This window comes from Amblyomma americanum, chromosome 10 (genome assembly GCF_052857255.1).
Source record: "Amblyomma americanum isolate KBUSLIRL-KWMA chromosome 10, ASM5285725v1, whole genome shotgun sequence".
Classification (NCBI taxonomy): domain Eukaryota; kingdom Metazoa; phylum Arthropoda; class Arachnida; order Ixodida; family Ixodidae; genus Amblyomma; species Amblyomma americanum.
This window is the reverse complement of record NC_135506.1, coordinates 4282209-4302524: the sequence shown is the minus strand read 5'-3', so window position 1 is coordinate 4302524 and position 20316 is coordinate 4282209. Positions and strand designations below refer to the sequence as shown.

The 20316-nt window shown below is 54.1% G+C and overlaps 1 protein-coding gene across 9 annotated transcripts in view; it reads right to left on the bottom strand.

Moving 5' to 3' along the window:
* Positions 1–20316, bottom strand: part of shot (dystonin-like protein short stop) — a 209469-nt gene that overhangs the window by 87901 nt on the left and 101252 nt on the right. For 8 of the 9 annotated variants that reach the window (XR_013308990.1, XR_013308991.1, XM_077639200.1 and 5 more), the window contains exons 3-4: positions 20128–20217; positions 19195–19365 (exon numbers count right to left, since the gene is read on the bottom strand). Coding sequence is in view for 7 of the 9 variants with exons in the window: in XM_077639200.1 (XP_077495326.1) it covers positions 19195–19365; positions 20128–20217 (261 nt within the window). In the remaining 2 variants the exon portion in view is untranslated. Of the gene's footprint in view, positions 1–14868; positions 15365–19194; positions 19366–20127; positions 20218–20316 lie in introns of those variants that run through there. The other variant, XM_077639205.1, reaches the window with a different exon arrangement.

The window sequence follows — 20316 nt, the reverse complement described above, 5'->3', positions numbered from 1 at the left end:
CTGTATATGCCATGTTGCATCGTTCAAAACTTAAGCTTCACCGAGCCAGTCATCAAAAATCCTAAAGGCAGCATCCCTTTGACCTGAACACCATGATAACACTGCTTGCACAGTGGCTCTGTTTTGAGTGCCAAAATGCCTCATTCACAAAACTAGATGAAGATGTTCAAGTGAAGCCCACTGGTTCAACCTTGATCAGTGGCCCACCCCTGTTCCTGACCAGATGGAACCAAGAAAAACCAACAGAGCTCAATCTATAGACCTTTGCATCTGGCAAGGGAGTTGTCGAAACACCTCCTCTCTGGACTTTCTGAAACCGGTTCCACCGCCACTTCCCCAGTGCTAGCGCAAGGTGCTCATCAGCACCACCGAACCGGATTCCTCCGCAAAAAGTAGACCGTTGTCAACGCTTCTGTTGTTACCTAAGCAAGAAGGTAATCACGAAATAAAGTTAAGCTCAAGCATTTTTATGCTTGAGCTTAACTACCAGGAGGCGAGCATAATGCCTTTAGACACGCCGGCGGCCTTTTGTAGTGCTCCACGAACGATAAAATGGCGGCCACTGTGACGTCAGTGAACACTTCCACCATGCAGTGTGCGAAACCGTCTCTCACGTGAGAATGTGAAAAACCGATTGCACGACTCTCTCTGGCTATGCTGATGTTTGTTCGGAATCAACAGGTGCATTTCCTGCCAAGAAAATTCGGTTTAAAGGAGTATAGAGAAAAATCTCAGCTCTGCTGCGTCTTTAGAATGATGCACAGCCCATTAGAAAATGCTCCACACTAGACGTTGACTGCGCTAGCAAGCGGTAACCAATTTATAAATGAATTTTTTCTCATGTCGTTTTGATTTCAACAGCAAGACGACACCTATGATGTAGAAAACGCGTTAAGGTCACATGAGACAAAAACTGCAGTATGGTCGCCACTTTTTTTTTTTGTGGTAATTCATGTAAGCTCTTTCGCAAGCCTGCCCAGACTTTGAATGACAAAAATGAATAAGCAGCGATTATATCACAGTCCTGCACGCCTCATGTCACCTCAACACGCTAGTACATCACAGCCGTTGTTCGACTTCGAAAACCAGAACGACACGAGAAAAAAAATTCAGTTATCAATTATTCAGCTGGCGTAGGTGAATTCTATGTCATTACTCATGTATGTTATTATCCAATGCATCCCTCCAAAGAAAAAACATGCGTCCAAAAATTTGGTGCGTCTTCTCCTTAATGATGGAACCGCCACACCATTCAGACCCGTGAAGTGTCTAGACCGAAAAGGACTCCGTGAGCGAATGGCAGCGAGCGTAGCCTCAAGGAACTGAGACTTACGTTAACGCGGTTTGCTTGCGTTACGGCCAGTGGCAGCGTCACCTTCCAACATTTCACTGCTCGGCCTTTTCTAGCTTATGAATGCTCCATTCTCACCAAGGCGATTGATCGATACAAGCCAACTTCAACTTGTCGCAATGTCCCTTTATTCTTGTGACGCTGTAAAGGCAAGAGTAGCAGCAGGCGCCCCGTCGGGGCTGGAGCGCACCCTCTCTGCACCGCGATGCGCCTCCAATGCGCCTCCAAACCGCACGCGTTCTTCTTCAGAGGCAGTACCTCTTTCTCTTCACTTCAATCCTCTTTGAATTGGGGCACCACTTAGCCTAGTAATAAAGCTTTTGCTTTAATAAATAACACACCCAATTTAATTTACTAGGCAATGTTGGCAGTGATTGTGTTTTCAAAATGTGTCAGCAGCAGCTGTGGGCAACTCAGAAGAAGTAGCGTCAAACAAGTGGTTGTAATCGAGAGAGGGTGATGTGAGTATGCTGCCAGAAAAAAAATTTTCGAAATGGATAAATGAATTAGAGCAAAAAATGTCCAAAAAGTGAGCGGGGCTAGAGCAAAAGTGCCGCGAAATTTGAAAACGCCGGATGTAGGCGGAGCTACAGCGTAGCGCCAACTTCGAAAAACCGGAAGTGTGGACGGAGCCAAAGCATGGCGACAAGTTTGAAAACTCGAAATGGGCAATCACGTGACCAGTGAAAAGTGATCGATACGTAACCAGGGGATAGAAAAAAGAATGATAAATTATAGACAATTAGGTAATTATTGAGCAGCAAAAGGTAATGGACGGGAAAATATACTGGACGGGTATATAGTGAGTGGGCGGGAACGAAGCGTGGCGGAAAATTTGAAAACGAAATGGTTGCCGGGATGGAACAAGGGTGCAATCAGAGTTTATTGATAACCAATCAATCAATGGAACGAGAAAACGACCATGGCGCCAAATTTGAAAGGCGACCAGTGTTGAGGAGGCGTCAACGCTTTCGCATTCTTGCAATGCGGGTAGCCACAGTGATGTCTAATTTTTTTCGTACTTCTTTTTCCTTTCATGCATTCACATTGGAATGCCCCTTAGCGGAAAAAATGGCGTTCTGCGCGTGGACCTTCGGAAAGAAGGCGTGGAAAGAAGTGGGAAAGGAAGGAAAGAAGTGGGAAAGAAGGCGAGTCGGTGGCGAGAGGGAAACCGCGGCGCGCGTCACATGGTGAGTGATGGAATGGATCCCGCCACCGCCGGGAAGGAAACACTAATGCTAACGCATACTCTGCCGCATGACTCGCATTGGCGACTTAATCCTATTTTGCCAGCCCCCGACAGCGGATGAAGGTCCTCGCCAGAACCCGTACAGGAGCGTGCGCAAAAATATGCGTGCCAAACGCAACAACGATCATCTGAGCCAACAGACAAAGGCTGGAGCAACCAAGTTCAAGAACTCATGACACGGCGGTTGAGTGAGGAGACAAGGCGAGACGGGGCCCAGTGCAGTGGAGTGGGCGTATGGCTCTGCGTAAACCTTTCTAACGGCTTACGTAACAGTCCCAAAAATCGAAACAGAGCATTAGCATAGTTGCGTACCGGACGTCTCCTGCGCACGCGCAGTGTATAGGGGCGGGGCCACTGCACAAAAGCACCAGCGCCCGGTAATCAGGGATACGCCTACGCTAGTACGCCTTAAACTATTCAAAACTTAAAAACAACATAAAATAAAACAGGCACTCTGCTCGACACCGCCCCGATTCACATGGGGATGCCAATGAGAATCCGTCCACAGGTAGGCGCGCAGCTCACGCTGACAGACGCCGCCATTGAGTTCACTCTCGAATGGAGCGACCCTTCTCCTCCCAGGAGTCGCGCTCTCGGTTCGCGCGCAATTTCTCCGGACACCGAGCCCCGTGAATGAGAACTGCGCATTCTGCAGGGAGTTGTACGAAACCTCCGCAACACGCCTCTCAACGTAGGCTCGACGACCGACGTTCTTGGGAGCCGCCTTCCGCCAGGGGGTCGCCACGGGTGCAAAGGGCACGGCCAACCGCCGCTGTGGTCCGGCCAGCGCGGTGTCCGCGGGCGGCGATAAGTTGCGAGCTCGAGTACGTGCACGTGAGCGGGGCTGCTAAGAATGCACGCGGGGCAGAGGCTGCTTATCGCGCAGAGGAGGCGTCAAATCTCGGCAGGCACCCGCATGGAACTACGGAAACGCGCTAAGAGCACGCACACCACTCATTTTCCATAATATATAACTCGCGTGGCCGAAATTCGGTCACGCGAGTTATCCGCCGCTGTGGGGCGACACCGTCAGTGTCCGGTGTGTGGACCTCAATATATGTAAGCGTTACGACCGACGCTGAAAGCATCCTCACGGTCTCACCATGTGCGACCAACAAGCGAAACACGTGTGTCCGGATATCCACACCCGCCAACTGCAGCCTGCTTCCTATTAGGCTCAATTAATCCCCTTGTATTACACACGGTGACAACTGCGCACTGCTACTTTTATTCTTTCCTTTCTTTCGTTTTTCTTTTTTTCGTAGCACGTGATAGGCGCGAAAGGAAGCAGAACGACGCAGAGGCCAATTTCTTACCGTTCTTTTTTACTGTTTTGCCGGCGCCATAGAGATCTGCAAGTGTTGCCACACAAAGCCTGACTGATTGCTCTCCCGTGCATTAACTGCGAAACAGAGACCGCTGCATAAGCGACACGTGTCGCACCTGACGCGCCTCGTCATTGCACGCTGCAGCTCCTATAGACAACTATACTCTCCGCCAAACTGGCTCATCTCGCACCGCGACGGGCGCCAATCGGCCATACAGTATATTTAGCCGAGCAAAAACGAGAAGAGGAGCCAGGCAAAGTTTGCCACGAAAGAGACGACCTGCGATGGCGAAACCATAATCATGGCTTCGGGCGCCAAATTTTAATCACGTTTCGATGTTATTTCTTCGGCGGTGAAACGTTCGAAGCGGGGCGACGGCGGCGACGAGACCGCCAGCACTGGCCCCACCACGTCGATTAGAAGGCGCTACTCTAGAACCTCAGGACGGGAACACGCCCTGCCACTCGACGGAGGTAGCGCGCGAGCGAGATATTTGAATACGGCTGCAACGCCGGCAGATACGGGCCCGCTTATCGAGAAGCTGAGCAGCGGAAACCCGTCCAACGCGGCCGCCTCCATCGAACAAGCAAAAGGACAAGACGGGTCAAGGCAGCGGAGATAGTCCAATAAATGTCCGGAGTGGCAAGAAACAGGTTACAAAGACCACGAAGAGAGCCCTGTTTGCCCGCCGCGTCGCGGCTGCGCGCAACTGTCGAAAGGAACCGACAAACATAACTGGTGAACCGTCCCAACCTGTGCCGAGGTGGTACGAACCAGGCACAGCTCACGGTTTCCGATAACGATAGTCTGGCTTCACTCAAGCGGCATTGACGCTGTCCAGGCAACAATTTGTGGTTTATTGGCCTTGACTTTAAGTGTTCACGCTGCTGCATTTCTGATTAACCAGAAAAGCCAAACAGTGATGAACGAGACGCAGCGCATACAACGGCACAGTGCGAAAAAAGACGTTCGCCTCTCCCAGGGCCGAGGGTTCGACGCAGCCACCCAGGGAAAGGCACCACGGCGACAGACGGCTCTCGAGAAACGCAGACGACACGTTAAAGGGCTGCATCGTAGGCCCCAACTTAACAAGGGCCCCTTGAACAACCGCAGGGCATACGTCACGCGGCTGCCGCGCACCACTGGCGCCCCAGACAACACGTACATCATTCATTAACGTGTTTCCTTTTTTTTTTTCTTTTAAATATTCGGTCCCTCGGTGCGTTGTGGCCAAGACCGCAACGCAACTAGGTCGCGAGGGTGTACAACAACGCGCGTGTAACAGCACTTCGGCACGCCGGAGCAATGAGGGGAGGCCTTTTTATGCTCCTCGCCAACAAAACCGTGCAGCGCTGTCGGAGATGAGACGGCGTCAGCCAATCAAGATAGCGGGCGCCAGCGCGTGGCACTCATTCGTGACGCCTGCGTCTATACACGTCACACGCACTTGGAAACGGGTGCGGCGGTATGGTTAACCGTGTCGCAAAGTTACTCAACCCGCCGCGAAGGTCCGCCCAGACTCAGGACCGCCGCACAGAATAGTTCTCCACGACAAAAAAAAAAAAAAAGTAGCCCGTAGTTTAAACTTTTTTTGTCACCTAAACAAAAAGCTAATCACTAGAAAAAAAATAAGCTTATACCTGGCTTGTTTAATATGGTCAAACATTAGGAATCTGAGTTTGTTTACCGTTTTGATTGGTCAGCGGAGTCAACCATGGCCCAGTTTTAAGTTGTATCCTGTTAGAGAGATTTTAGCACAGCGCGTGCCCACCAAGCATGCGCAGTGACGCCCCCACCTGGGCCCTAAGGGCAGCGAATCCCATTCGGCAGTCGGTCGATTTGTGTCTCCGCAGCATCGCGGTCGTCTGCTTGTTTCGGGGGCTTTAGTCTGCCACACTCGCTGCCTGGCCCCGTAGTAAGGGGCCGAGGGTTCGCAGGTCTCGGCGTCACCCGTTGTGTCACACTGATCTCCTCACAAGCGGACAGGTGACGCCAAGATTCGCCGTCGGCGCCGACGTCTGCTAGCCGCCAGCAAGTGATGCATACGTTTCGGACTGGAATTTTAAAAAAAAAAAACTGTTTTTAAGTGTTACGAGTATATCGCGGTTTCGAGGACCGCCCGACCGGGGTACTCTTGTGGGCATCTCTGCACCGGCAGCTCTCTCGAACGGCTGAAGACAGCCGCAGTTTGCAGAACACGCTGCACGATTTTTCGTGAGACGAGGCGCAAGCAGCGACGAGACGACGACCCGTCGGCGCTGAGAGAGGGGGGTAGCAGTGCTTTACCACCCGGCGCCGAAAAGTACAGGGAAGAGACGGTCGAAAGGAAAGAAGCCTCGAGGCAGACGAAGAGGAAGGCCCGTCTTTTGTAGCGGAAAGAAAACAACACGATGCAGCAGCAGCAAGTGCTCCCCGAGAACCGCATCGCTCTCGCAGTACATAACGGCGTCGTGACGAAGCGTTGGCTCCGGCCGAGGACGTGCGCGGAGCGAATGCGCACGTGTTCGGCCAATTTGCATTTCTTTCACACAACAAATCGAGGGGGAGGACGCTTAATGGCTGTACTTCGGTTAAGCGCCGTCCGAATGGCCTGGAGGGGGCACCCACTGCATGCAAAATGTGTGTCCTACGGACCATCGTGCCAGTCCGTGGTGCTGGAAAGGGTTGCTCCTCTCACGCGATGTCGGCCGCGGAGGGGCGCCACACGCGATGGATTTAATCGGACGGACAGAGTGGTCGCGCCCTATGACGATGGAGTACGCGGGTAGCTCGCGGCTTCCATTTTTATTGCTACGGGCCAAACGCAACGTGCCCTGCGGGTCGGAGGCTCACGGTCTCTTCCCAAATGCAAATTCTCTGCCACTCTACGGACTCGGTGGAGCTTTAGTTACGACTGTCTCAAAGGACAGTCCGCTGAATTCTCGCCGAACATCTCTTGGGCCCGGAACAGCCGCCCGAACTCTACCGGCGTTCCGCGATCTCTGCGCCCTGGTCCGAGAAGACCGGAACATCCACCGTGCCAGGGACCACTCCGCACCACCGCTCAAGGCGCGGTTCGCGTGAACTAGTGTGAGCACCGCGCCTTTTCTCTCCTACTCCCGTATGTGGAAGGCTGCACACCGCCACACGCACCAGTTCGTTACGTCGAAGCTGCATACATCGCAATCCAGCTTCCCAGCCGACACACAAAGAAACGCCTGCACCAAGGTCTCGGCCGCTTGATGGCCGTGCTTGCACGAGAGAGAGAGTGAAAGAAAAAAAAAAGGACTTCATCGTGCGCCATATAGGTTTTGCGAAAGACACGTTCCGCTCCGGTCGTCGTTGGAAGCCGCCCATAATTAGGATCCGCACGTTGCGCGCGCGCTCCGGGCGAAAAAAAGCACAAAGAAGCCAGACGCGTCGGGAGCAGAGGTATGCACCCACCATTCCGCATCCAAGCGACAGTGTGCAGAGCGTCCGGGGTGTCGCAACACCGCCCGACGAGCCGCCGTCGTATGTGCGCCCAGGGCTTCCGGTGGGGGGTGGGGTGCTTTTGAAGCAGCGGCACACACAGACACACAAAGGGAAAAATAAGCAGGAGGAGGCAGGCACACAGCCGGCATTGCACACAACGCAGCCACACAGAGGCTCTTCTTTTCAGCACCACTACCCCCTCCCCCTCCTTTCATTGAAAACGCTGGCGCCATGCGTGCGTATGAAAAAGCGGGCGAACCCCGGAAGCGACGACGAGCGACTTAGCGAGGAGTCGCCCCCACCTCCTCTCGAAGCCCGTTCATCCAGGCAGCAGCACACCGGTATTGCGCGCCGGACCACCGAAGAGGAGACGCGTGTGTGTACATGGCCTTGGCGAGCAGCGCGGGGGGACCCCGGGCGTGACCGGGACGACGCAGGTGTGTGCGACGTGGGGCACGATCGTCCTTGGCTCTTCTCCCCTTCGACGCCTTCTGCCACGCGGTTCTTCCTAACGGCCCCGACGTCGCGCTCCGCTTGCCCCCACGGTCCACGCATTCTGAAAGGACCACATTTACTCCCCGAGCAAATTGCACCGAGTCGAATAGCTCGGATTGCTTGCTCGCAATCGGTCAATTTCTCGCTCGATTCGGGATCTCCCTCGCCGTCCTGCAGGCCCGCACTGCGCTACTAAGTTTTCCGCCTCTGTCCACGGGACGTGACCGCCCACGGGACAGGACTATCCTTGGTGAAACTGTCTTCCCCGGCGTTCCTTTTATCCGGAGAAACTGAGGCGCTCCCCATCGGACGCTCGCCCAAACGCGGGTACCGCCTATCACAACGCGAAGGAATCAACCCTCTGGTTGGCTGGCCCCGCTTACTGGTGGGCCGCAAAGCTCAACGTAACGAGGCAACCGACGACTGCTACGCTTGACTGCGAACGTGGTCGACGCGCGACGCCCGTACAAGGAGAACGCTCTGAGCGGTACCCCCACCACTTAACAAAAAAAAAAAAGCCTAGCGGATTCCTGGAACCTCGTCACTCCCCCAGATTCTGCGCTGTGTCACAACTCGATTGCACGGACATTTCCCCGGAAGAGGGCGTCCACCCCACCCAGTCCCAGGAGAGTTTTCCACCCAGGAAAGTTTTCAGATACCTGTATATAATGTTGACACGAAATGGAGAAAGCGAACGAGAAAATTGACAAGCAAATATCTGGACAGCAGTAAGGAGGCAAATCAGCAATTATCGGTTAAGAAAAAGGTTAAAGAAACAGAGAGAGCTCTGTGGAAAACAGGGATGCTGACGAAATCGGCACTGGGAACATACCGGACCTTTAAACAGGAAATTGCCAAATAAAATATCTATGATAATTGTAGGGGAAGTTCTTTGTTGTTTGAGGCCAGGAGTGGAGTTTTGCGGACTAAGACGTATAGAGTCAGGTACCAGGAGATAGACACGTTGTGCATTGCGTGCGGAGAGGAGGAGGAAACGGCTAACACTTGACACTTTTCTGTAAAGGGCTTCACCCTAAGTGGAAAGCAGCGGGGCTGACTTACCCAAGGCATTGGGGTTTAGGGATAGTGAAGGGAAAGTGGATTTTAAGAGGGTAGAAGTAACCATGCGAAGGTTATGCGATTGGTGGCTAAAAGCAAGACAGGAGTAAAATTTCACAAGACATGGCTAGGTGGCTTGAGCCACCGCCCGATGCAAAAGGTTCAGCCGTATCCATCCATCCATCCACCCAGTCCCCACGCGCGTTGGTGCAACTGAATTCCTGTGCGAACATCCTGGGCCTGCACATCATCCGCAAGGCAAAGAAGCCCCAGGCAGATCTCCGCTGCATCGTGCCATAAGGCCAGTCCAGAGTGAGAACGTACACGAATCAGCGTCACGACTGGCCGAGGCTCAAGCTGCGAAGCTCTACGCACCAGCCACCGATCAGTCGCAGCAAATATTTCAGTCCCGCTGCCAACTTCCACACACATCACCCTGAGACGACAGAGGAAAAGCGCTCCGTCACTCGGTTGCAAGCAAATTTCCAAACAGAGACGGGCCCCCTCGCGGCGTCCTCCTATGCCGAAGCACCGGGTTCGAGCCTCGCCGCATTCCGATAAGGCGGACACACACACACGTGCACCGAGACTCAGGTCCAAAATTTATTCCGCAGCCCTGCGCTACATACAGTACGGCGTTCTTCGTAGCCACTCTCTCAGCAAAAATAAATTTCGCACATGGAAGGTCCGCAGCGCGAGTCGGGGTTTCTCTCTGTCTCTCTCCTTGAACCCCGCTCTCGGTGCCGGCTCCTATCGGAAGCCGCTCGCAGATAACGGCGCGTGTATAGTACACGAGATAGCGTGGGCACCTTGTCGCCGCGCTGCACAAGTCCCGAAGGGATCAAGGACGCAACCCCATTCCCGAAATGGCGCTCCCCAAGAAAGAGGTGGGGGTCCTAGGACCACCCTAATCGAGCTCACCGCCTGCACGGACATACGCAATCGCTGGCAGTCGAGCGACTAATTGCGGTTCACAGTCGAGCCGATGAGGCGAGGGATTATGCGCGCGCTACGCAGCGCCTCGTCGACGCGGGAAGACATCCACCCGGAATGCGACGATCGCAGTCAGCAGCACCATTTTCCCAATGATGGCGACCTCCGACTAATCGTGCGCTTGTTTTCTAATGCGAAAGCATTAGATGGCTCATCGACGTGAAAGTCCGGCGTCCGCGATCGGTAGAAACGGTGCTACGTCATCAAAGGTAGGAAAATAGGAAATGTTAAGGCCACGCTTTACGCGGCCACTGGCCATTTTTCGCAATGTTTGCGCGAAGTCCTTATGACAGAAAGAAGAATGTATTTACTTTTCAACGGTATGCGCTGTTAATATCAATATCTGTTGTTGTTGTACTTGCCCGCTTGTCTGCAGTTTAATATTTAAAAAAAACTGCTGCACAAAAAAACGAGGGCGATTTCTCCAGCATTTTAAAGAAGTGTCAATATACGTTTGACTGCACGAGTTTTCGCGCCTGTGGATTGTTATTTAGAGCCATATCGCTTTGAAAGAAAAAAAAAAGGACTCATATTAGCGGCTCAATAGCTTCCCATCTAACTGATCAAACTCACGCATATTTGGCCTATTTGTGAAACGTGCATATTCCGTTAATTGGGCAAAATTTCTTTGATCTGCACTACGTAGTTTTTCTAGCTTTCGTCGTCCAAAGTTAACCTTAATCGCCATAACGCGACAAATGACAACACCGGAGCGCCGTGGGTTCGCTTCCAATGCCAGGGCTTCCCGCTCCAGCTGCGAATATTTTTTCTCAGCTTGGGTATGCGAGAGCGGAAGACAACACCCCAGCCGATATCGTGCGACAGGACCCCGCCGATCCCGACCGGCAATCGATGCCTTGCACTCGAGGATCAGCGGTTTGTGCCCTTTACGGGGACTCCGACACATGCGGAGAGGGAGCGCCCCCCTCCTCAGTCTCCCAAATGCTCGCACTCATACCATAGAGTTCTGAAACAACGTTTCAATTTTAGGACGTTTACAGTGGGGCTGAGCTAGTTGACTTCATACCCAGTCGTAAAGCCTTTGATTTCATGTCCTAAGCCAACCATGTCCAAGCAGAAGCAGCTGACTGACTGGCCCCTGTTCATGAGCATGGCTAGCAGAACTGAAACTACGCAATGCAATCGATCACTCCACAAGTGTAAGACTTTCTAAAGCTGCGAATTTCAATTTACGTACTTCATTAACAAATACACCTTTGCACAGCTAAATATAAAAATATTAACAAAATAAATAAAACATGTAATAAATAAAGAAACAGCTACCCAAACTCGAAGTAAAGTTCCGGGGTCGTTTGGCATGAGGCCGCGGATTCCGAGCGTAGAAACACGTTTCACACATGTGACGTTTAGCGCAGTTTAGAAAACGGAAGATAAATTCACAGGCCGATGTTGCGCCTGTTCGCCTTTTTCACCTGTCCTTGCTCAGTTTTCTGAACAGCCCTATTCTACACGTTTCACGGGTGAGGCATCGATTAGCCTCGGTCCTAGCTCCTTCGACTTAAACTGCTCACAATTTATTTGTACAACGCTCAAAGCGGGGGCTGGCCTTCTACCGCGAATGAATCGTGAATTTCCGTGTCTACAACCTCACAGCCGCTCACGATAACGCATACCGAGCGGGGCATTTCGATGAACACCACGCACGGGCGTCAATCTGGAAGAGCACGCTGCAGTTGGGCCTTCGCAAGGAACGCCACCTTAAATAAAATTAACCTTCCTATGACACACGCTTCTATATCGACCATTTCCTGCTACCTCTTCCACGATTATCTGAAGGCAAGACTCCCCGAAGTGCTAATTACTTCTAATTAGCGAAGGCGGCTGTTTTTGTTTTCACATCATCGCCTGCAAACCCAGTTTCGTCTGCGCTGCACCAACAACCATGCAGCTCTCCAACTATATTTCATCCAGTCGCCAGCATGCGGAATGGATCTGGTTTTGTAGAGCCAGCCAATGATTTCCGTTTCACAAATTAAAAAAAAAAAACTTCACCAACAAATGAACTCATTCTCGTGACAACAGACGCTGGTCACTGTGTCGGTTATGTGGGAAGACAAAAAAAAAAAAGACTCGCCCACTTTGGGGTGAAGGGCGACCGTATCGTTCCCCTCCCACCTTAACTCTCCCCCTCGTTTTACACCTGGCCCCAAAACGCGACGTTAACTCAACGTCCCACGCTGGCTCTTTCAACTACACGCTCACTACCAGGCGAGAGACGGCGTGTGGGCTCACGAGACAACGCCTACGAAGGAGCGACCCGCCAGATACGCACACACGCGGCTCAGTGGAGCGGACTGCACACCTCGACAGCGCCGTGGAAGACCGCACCCGGACAGACTCGGTTCGACGAGGAAAAACGAGCTGTCAGTGACGCCAAGAGCCACCCAAACCAAGGAAGGAAAGACTGCAGCAAGACTTGCGTACTGGCAAGAGCGGAAGACCAAATAGCAAGGGAAATACTAGAGGGGCTATGGAAATCGGAAACCGCGGAGAATCATGCGTCAGTACGTATGGCTATGTTTGTTGCTTGGCTGCAGTATTTAATCTGTGCAACAAGAGATAAACTGTCAGCTGTTAGTGCGTCTTGCGTGCGTGTTGTCCCCAACAGTCTCGACGCCAGACCCTTGAACTATCCAACTTGATATCAGCCCATTCTATGCAAAGAGGCATGTTTATCTTTCTTTCTTTTTAACGATGGTGTTGATCAAAGTGGGAAGTTAGTGGCGCAATCACTCTTTTTCTTTTTTACATTAAAGGTGGTTTAACGGAAAATAGAAATGACAACCACATGCCGCCGACAGAATCCGAACCGACGACCTCCGCATGCCGCGTATAGGGTGCCACCAGTTCCCTGCCGTTGTCCGCTCACTCCGAAGGAAGAAATCTAAAGCGGGGCTCTTGGCACGCTGCGACGACATCCCAGCATCATCGGCACACAGGCGGCCGGGGTACAGTAGTAACAGACCGCCCTTCGTAAACACTTTTCTGCTTATCCCCTCTCGTCCTCCACAACACCGGGTTCCTATTCCCTGCTGCGCGCAGAAAAAGGAGTGAAATTGCTGCGCACTTGAAAAGAAAAAAAAGTAAACCATCGGGTGTGTAGGTCGCGTATGCATGCTGCACTGCAAAGCACCGAGCGCGTGGGCTGGCGCATGCGGGTTCCGGAGGCAACGCCTTTGGGCTCGCGTGCCATGGTCTACAAAGCGTTGCCAACCGACCGGACAGGCTACGAACTGTGAGAGACAGCCACAAGTTTCTAGCGTGAATCTTAAGCTTTATAAACTGGACGCGCTCGCAGCAACCCTGCAGGGGTTCCCTCCTTCCATATGCGAAAAGCCCACTCGACCGGGCCAGCGTCGGCGGAAACCCTTTGCAATGCCCGTCCCGCCAGGCAAACGTGCGAATTCGCACCGCCATCGCTCGGTGCAAATAATCAGCCATCGCTGGTCCGTCGATTACCCGCGTGATGGAACTGAACGCGTGAGCAAACACGTATCTTTGATCCAAAAATTCACACGCCCCAGCAGATAGATAAATCACCTTTCGGTCGCCAACAACAACGATTTCAGATCGAACAAGTTGTCGCGGTCTCGAACTTTTTTTTTTTTTAGAGTGGCAGCGACAGCAACAGACGACATACTGCCGCGGCGATGGATTTAAAAGTCACGGCAGTTCTGCTGAATATTATTCAACATCCGACAACTCGTCACGCAGACCGACTCAATTTGCGACAACGCGACTCAACACGGGCGACAGGCAGGACGCACCTCCGTAGTCGCGAATCGAGGCCACGCCCACGAAGCGAGCTGCCGACAGAGGAGACAAGCACATCCCCTTACCATCGCTCTCCGCCTGTCGGAGAAAACATCCCTTCCAACGCGCGTGTCCAGAGTTTCCGACCCCGACAACGAAAGCTCGCTAGAATCGCACTCCTTGAGCGACTGGCACACGTTCGCATGACGGGAAAGATCGCAGCCGGGACGGGACGGTTTTGCTCCCGAGGAGGAAGCCGGGCGGAGAAGTGTGCCGCGTAGGAGTGGTACGCGACCGTGCAAGGTGGTTTCCCCTCCTCGAAAGCTCCCGGGGAGGGAGGCGAACGACGACGCTGCCAGGCCGGAACGGCGTTTAATTAATTGGTGGACCGGTTCAGCGCGTACAACACACACACGTTTCGCAACTTTTCTGTATTCTTCACGCACGAAAAGCCGCCCACACGGCACGACGTCTCGCTGCCAGCACCATGCCTGTCGAAACCGGCGCCGCGCACCATACCGGCGAGGAAAAGAAATTCTGCCAAGCTCGCGGTACGCGCAGGCCTCCTAGATGAACACCGGTATCGAAACCGTTTCTGAAGCCCACACCGCGCAGTTCCGCGACTAGCGTCATCACCCCATCGGCGATACCGCAAAGCGGCCACGGATTACAACACCTGGTTACACCCGGTGCCCTCAGGCTTCGCCTTTTAGCCGCCGCACAAAAGCCGTGCCCGGAGCATCGCGGGGAGGAGGAGGGAACAGTCAGTTTATCGCGGGGGCCCATAAAGTAGGCCCCTCGCAGCTCGACGGGATCTCGCCGCCGGTATGTTGTCGGCGGCGGCGGGATGGAGCGTGGGGGCACGGTTCAATGACAGCTTGGAGCGCTCGTCCCGTTTCGGAATCCGGCCGGCTCGCCGGAACGGAAAAGAGATGCTGACACAACAGTTCGCAACTACGGCCCCGGAGGGGGGATGGCTGCTTCGGGTTTGACACCCGACGGCAGACGGGGTGCCGATTAGTTAGGCTCGACCTCGGCGGGGACTAACCGCAAGCACGGAGCGAGCGACGGGGCGCGGCAGGAACAGAAAACAGAACCACCAGCACTGCCGCGGCCGGAAGGCGAAGCCATGGCGCGGCGCTGAGGCCGGTCACGCACTAACGCACCTTGCGGCTGCTGCTGCGCTGCTTCTCGCTTCTCGTCTGCGTGGCGGAGCTCTCGAGCAGGCGCGGAGTGGCCGTCGTCTGCTGCTGCTGCTGCTCGATGGCGAGCTGGCTCTGTTCGCCGCGCGTCATGGTGGTCGTCTTGCGCACCACGCGCGACGTGTGCACTGTCTTCAGGCCAGAGCGCACGTGCGACGAGCGAAACACTTCGCGCGACTCCTGCGAGGCGGACGCCATCTGCGTGCGGTTACCACCGCCGCTGCTGCCGCTGCCCGTTGCCGCCAGCTGCTGATCGCCGGGGTCCGGCACGTCGTCGGGGTCCCGCGGGTCGCGGCTGCCCTTCATGTAGAGCCGCGCGCCGCGCACGAACGAATACATCGCGCACAAGTGACGACCGTACCCGCCGGCCGGTCGACTGCAAACTCGCCTCTCACGGCAGCGGCGGCCGCAACTACTACGGACGGCCCCCGTGAAACAGGTTTGCGACGACCCGCCTCAACCTCCTCTCTCACCTGCGCGTCCGTACGGGAGGCGCCGAGCGCGGGCGGCGGCCTACCCTCACCCCAGCAAACCCCACGCGCAGACGGTCTCGCAAATCCCGCCGCGAATCGCCCAGAGGTCCCGCCAGGAGGAGCCACGTTACAGAAAACTCCCCTTCGACGTCGTTGCTTCCCGCTGGACGACGCTGCGCCGGCGGCGTCCACCTTTGAGCTACACCGCGGCGGCCTCGACGGCAACGACGTCGGAGCGACCTCGGCTGCGGGCGGCCCACGCGGCCGACCAAAGCAGCGCCTTTTATGGCGCGACAGTGGCGCCAGCCCACGCCCGGCCGCAGCAGCAGGCGCGCGCGCGCGATTTGTCGCCGGCGCGCCAACTGCCCGACTTGGGCAGCGCGGCAGCACCGGCCCAAGCCCACGAACATCATCCGCGCGCGACGAAAACACGCCTGACAGCCTCACCCTCTGCGCTGGCATCTCGACGCTTTTCTTCTTTCCATTCGCTCATCGCCCTTATCTCGGCGCCGGCACGCGACAAGATAAACCAGCCCCTCAGCCCGCGGCGCCAATGCAGCAACAAATGGAGGCTTCTTCCCGCAACTTGTGCACGGTGACATTAAACGCAGACGATCGGTCACGCTAAATGCCAACATCACCGCGCCATTCAACCGCAGAATGAATTATCGGAGCAGATGGATGTGTGCCCCAGTTCTGCCAAGAAGTCGATGTGGTTAACCGCACCAGTTTCGATATACCGCTCGATGATCTACATTTCATTCTCAACGCCAACGAACGCAACACATAGCTCTAACTTCAATTGACAAAGCGCAGCAGTTAGAGCACCCGATTTTTTTTTGTCGACAGGTGACGCGACAATCCATAAGCCTCATATAGTTTGCCTAAATCAGCGTGCACCTTTTATTTGATATACGATACGGTCTGGCGAGCTTTATAACTGGTTTAATAACGAAAGGAACAGCAACCGTAACGCCGGCGCTTGCCGCGGGATAGACCATTTCTCATTTCAGTCACGAGCAACACACATCGCAAGTAATTTCTTTCGCTTATCAAACAATGGTGGCACCATGCGTACGCCCGCGCATATTGAAAAGCTTGCTGGCAAGGCGACGCAGTAACTCTGCGAAGATGCAAATGAAGCCAGACAGCTTCGGCTCGCCATGAATTCGCGCACTTTCCCGTATTAGTCGAACAGCCTTTCCCCCGACGCCTGAGTCAACACCACTCTCGCCCACCGCGAGCGGTCCGCACGGTCGCAAGACGAACAAGAAAAATGCGTGGGGTAGGGGGGGGGGGGGGGGGGGGGTCCTTTCCGAGGTCGAACCACTCACGAGCGTGCCGATTACTACAGCGGAAGCACTGCTCGCCGGTCACGTGTCGATTGATAGTTTTCGAGAACCAACTCGCCACCTGCGACTCCCACGTGGCGTTCTGTCTGCTGTAATGGATAACACACGTTTGCCCCTCAGCCAGTGGTCGCCGCTGGCTTCAAATTTACGCCACCTGCTCTTGTCAAAACGCCTGCCGCCTCGAAAGTGATCTCTACTAAACATTCTATATAGCAGATGGCACAACAGCAGGCGGCACGATTTCGTCATACACGAAATGCAACTACGACACCTCTCAGGACTAACCACACATCTTGTTTTGAGCCCTACTAATTGCGGAACCTGGCTGCAATACCTGCTCACTTCCCGTGGGCCTTTTTTTCAAGCTGTTATAGCCAGGAATTTAGCGATTAGCAGACGAGTACGCACTAACACTGCATGAACTTCAGACCGTCTGTAGACTGCCCACCGACTGCTGTCAATAACGTCTACAGACAGTCTTTTTTGCTCATCGGTTGGACCTGCAGTGGACAGTTGACTAAAGAGTTTCTATAGTCATCCAATACAATAGATGTATGCCCTTACAATGTACGGTACAACTTTGCGCACAGACATCCTATAATCGATTTTTATGAAGGAATGGTTTTTAAAGGACTGCACTCATTGGGTGCTTAGCAAATTACATGCATAAATTGCAATTTTCGTTAAATGACAGCTTTCCAAGCAAAATGCACCGGCTGCCATGACATGTACGCACAGAAGGTTAATAGGTCGCGACCAGAGAACGGCGACAGCTGCTAACTGAGTCAAGGACACCAACCAGTTTATTCTTTTTTTTTTCTTCCAAGAAGCGAGAGCCTGCTCTCGTGAAGCGAGGTGTTCAACGCAGCCCACACAATCCTGACTCGTACCCTGCTTGACTATCCCCTTCCGCTCCCTCACCCAGCTGCCCACCCACTAGACGGTTTCGCCATGTGAGGCAATTAACGTCTCGGAGGGCGAGCTGACACAGAAGTTCCCTTTAATCTCGCGCCACTCGCTCAAGCGGTAAATAAAGCGTGCGACGGGTGCGCCGACCTCTGCCGAGTCTCTTCGGCGACTTTCTGCCGGCGGCTGCAACATCTTGCGACGCTAGATAAGTTAACCGAATCAAATGACTGGTTAATTCCACAAGGTACAGAATCTGTCAGAAATCTTAAGCAAACCCATCGTCCTTAGCAGACATGATCTTGTCCTGACCAGCTTAAGGCCCTCAATTGCGTAACTCTAGGAAGACGCATTCCGGTGGCATTTCAGTCTCAAGAGTGCGTCACAGGTGCTATACACGCAAGCAAGAGAGCTTCTCGGTCAGGGGTGCGTCTCCTATCGCGCCCGTATCGGGGAAACATTTATCGCTAAGCGAGGGGCTCAAGGTCCTCATCTGAAGCATTTACCTGCAGACACACAACATCCCCGAGTCACATCGCACATAACGCTACCGGCCACGGAGTACGGGCTGCATCCAAGCTGAGTGCCCGATGCGGTACTTAATGGATGCAGACGGGGCCTCTGTTGCGGAGCACGTACAACACGGCCGTCGAAATTCGATCGCAGGAGCTCGGGCGAGGCCACGGCACTAAGACGTAATTGCCTCGACGCCGAGTGGCATTCGCTACGGTCGCGGAGAACAGTTATATTCGGGCCCAAGGTGAGCCGCGCGCTGGCGGTCGGACCTCCCGGGAGGAGCGAAGCGCACGGCCCTCCGACAGGGTCAGCGGGCACCTCGAACGATTCCTGGGACTCTGCCCAACTCGAAAGTAATTTGCCTTATTAATCCGATCTCGGGTGTGACGAGCGGGTCAACTCCACGACGCCGCACCGAACCGCCTCGAGCCCCGAAAGGGGACACCATTCGCGAAGGCCACTGGGTATAGTATGCCCGCACCTCGAGACGTCTTCTATGGGTAGACCAACTCAATGTGTGCGCATAGATGCCGATTAAAAGGTCCCACGTTGCGGAATTATGCTCCAGTCTCTCGGACAGAAACGCTCAATCTAGCCCAGATCAGAGCCACCACGTCCGAGGAGTCTGTCGAGGACAGGGTTCTGGCGCGCAAGCATTACGAAATGAACTGTAGGGCCAAGGCGGTTGACTCCAACAAAGCTACTCAACGTCACGCTGCACCGGCGGTGTTGATCCCCTAGGGGCCTTTTCTGGCACTGTGTTCGGTTTAAGGTGAGTGGGGCTCGTCCAAATTTTTTTTGTTTGCAAGCAGATGGTAGCATTTATACCAAATGACCATTTTGTTGCTATTTTCGAAAAAAAAAAGTGTCTGCCAGGCGGCTAACAAGCCTTTCGTCAAGAGGCCATCACCAGATAAGCTCAACGCGACCAAAATGGTTGCGACAGAGCGGCACTCCGGAACTTCTGGCAAGAAACGCAGAGGCCCAAACCGGAGAGAGTGTATGTACTCCCTGGCGGTCCAGGGCGCGGGTGGAGGACTGACCTGGAAGTGCAGGATGATGGTCCAGATGAGTCCCAGCGTGAGCTTGGGGTTGCCGTCGACGATGTCTTCGGCGCGGATGTTGACCAGCTTAACCTTGCGGTAGCGCAGGAAGTTGAGCGCCGTCTGCACGTTCTGCAGCATGTGGAACCGCATGCGGCCCTTCTCGCGGGGCTGCGACCAAGGACGACAGAGGGGTGAGATGAGACTACCGCGCGGTCAAGGCCTTCCGAAGAAACGCCGCTCTTTGTTATGCACGAATGCGGGACATCGCCAGCGCTCATCTCGGAAGTCGGTCGTTAAGCAGAGCCACAACCCCTAACCTCGGCGATTGACCCAGTTGCGAACTAATGTATGCGCTTATATATAAGCCAGCACCCGGCGTCGCTGTCTCTCCGGCTTTTTCACTACTCGCCAGCGTTGTTGACGTGACTTGTAAACGCAACGTGCTGTGCTGAATTCCACCGTGCGTTTCCTGACCAGTTTAACGAACGAACGCGCTCCGACTCCCTCGGTCTGATCTGAGTAAAGAAAAAAAAGGTTTTTGTCATTTCTCCGCACTGAGCCAATGAGTTAAGCGTTCAAGCATACCGTTCTCCCTGGACACCCCTTAAATCTGTTCCCAGGTATCTGCTAGCAGCGCGGAGAACAAAGACATGCCGCGGTGACGCGCACGCCCGTTTCTCGGGTACACGGGTACACCTCGGGTACACGGATCCCCGCAGTTTAAGAACTATACGAGAACCTGCCCTCTTTTCGCTGCACATGCGACTGCTCTGAGGCGCTTGCACGCTGTTCTCTTATAAAAAAGACCAATTTCGTGATTAAGTAAACAGTTTCTTTTTTTAGATCGCGCTCTGAGCGCCAGTGTCGTGTCGTGTACAGTGCGTCAAAAGAACTCGGATCCACTCGGGAGGGGGCGGGGCCTCTTCTCACCAAGCTCTCCCCAGAGAGGACCTCCAGCAGCGACAGCAGACCGTGGCCATCCTGGAGATCCACGAACAAGTCGTCCACGCGCTTGTTGGCCTGCGCACGCAGCGAGACGATTCACTCTCCCGTCAGAGGGCGGGACTCCAAAGACGATGAAGACAGGTTTCATATACCGCTGATACGAATGCACACCCT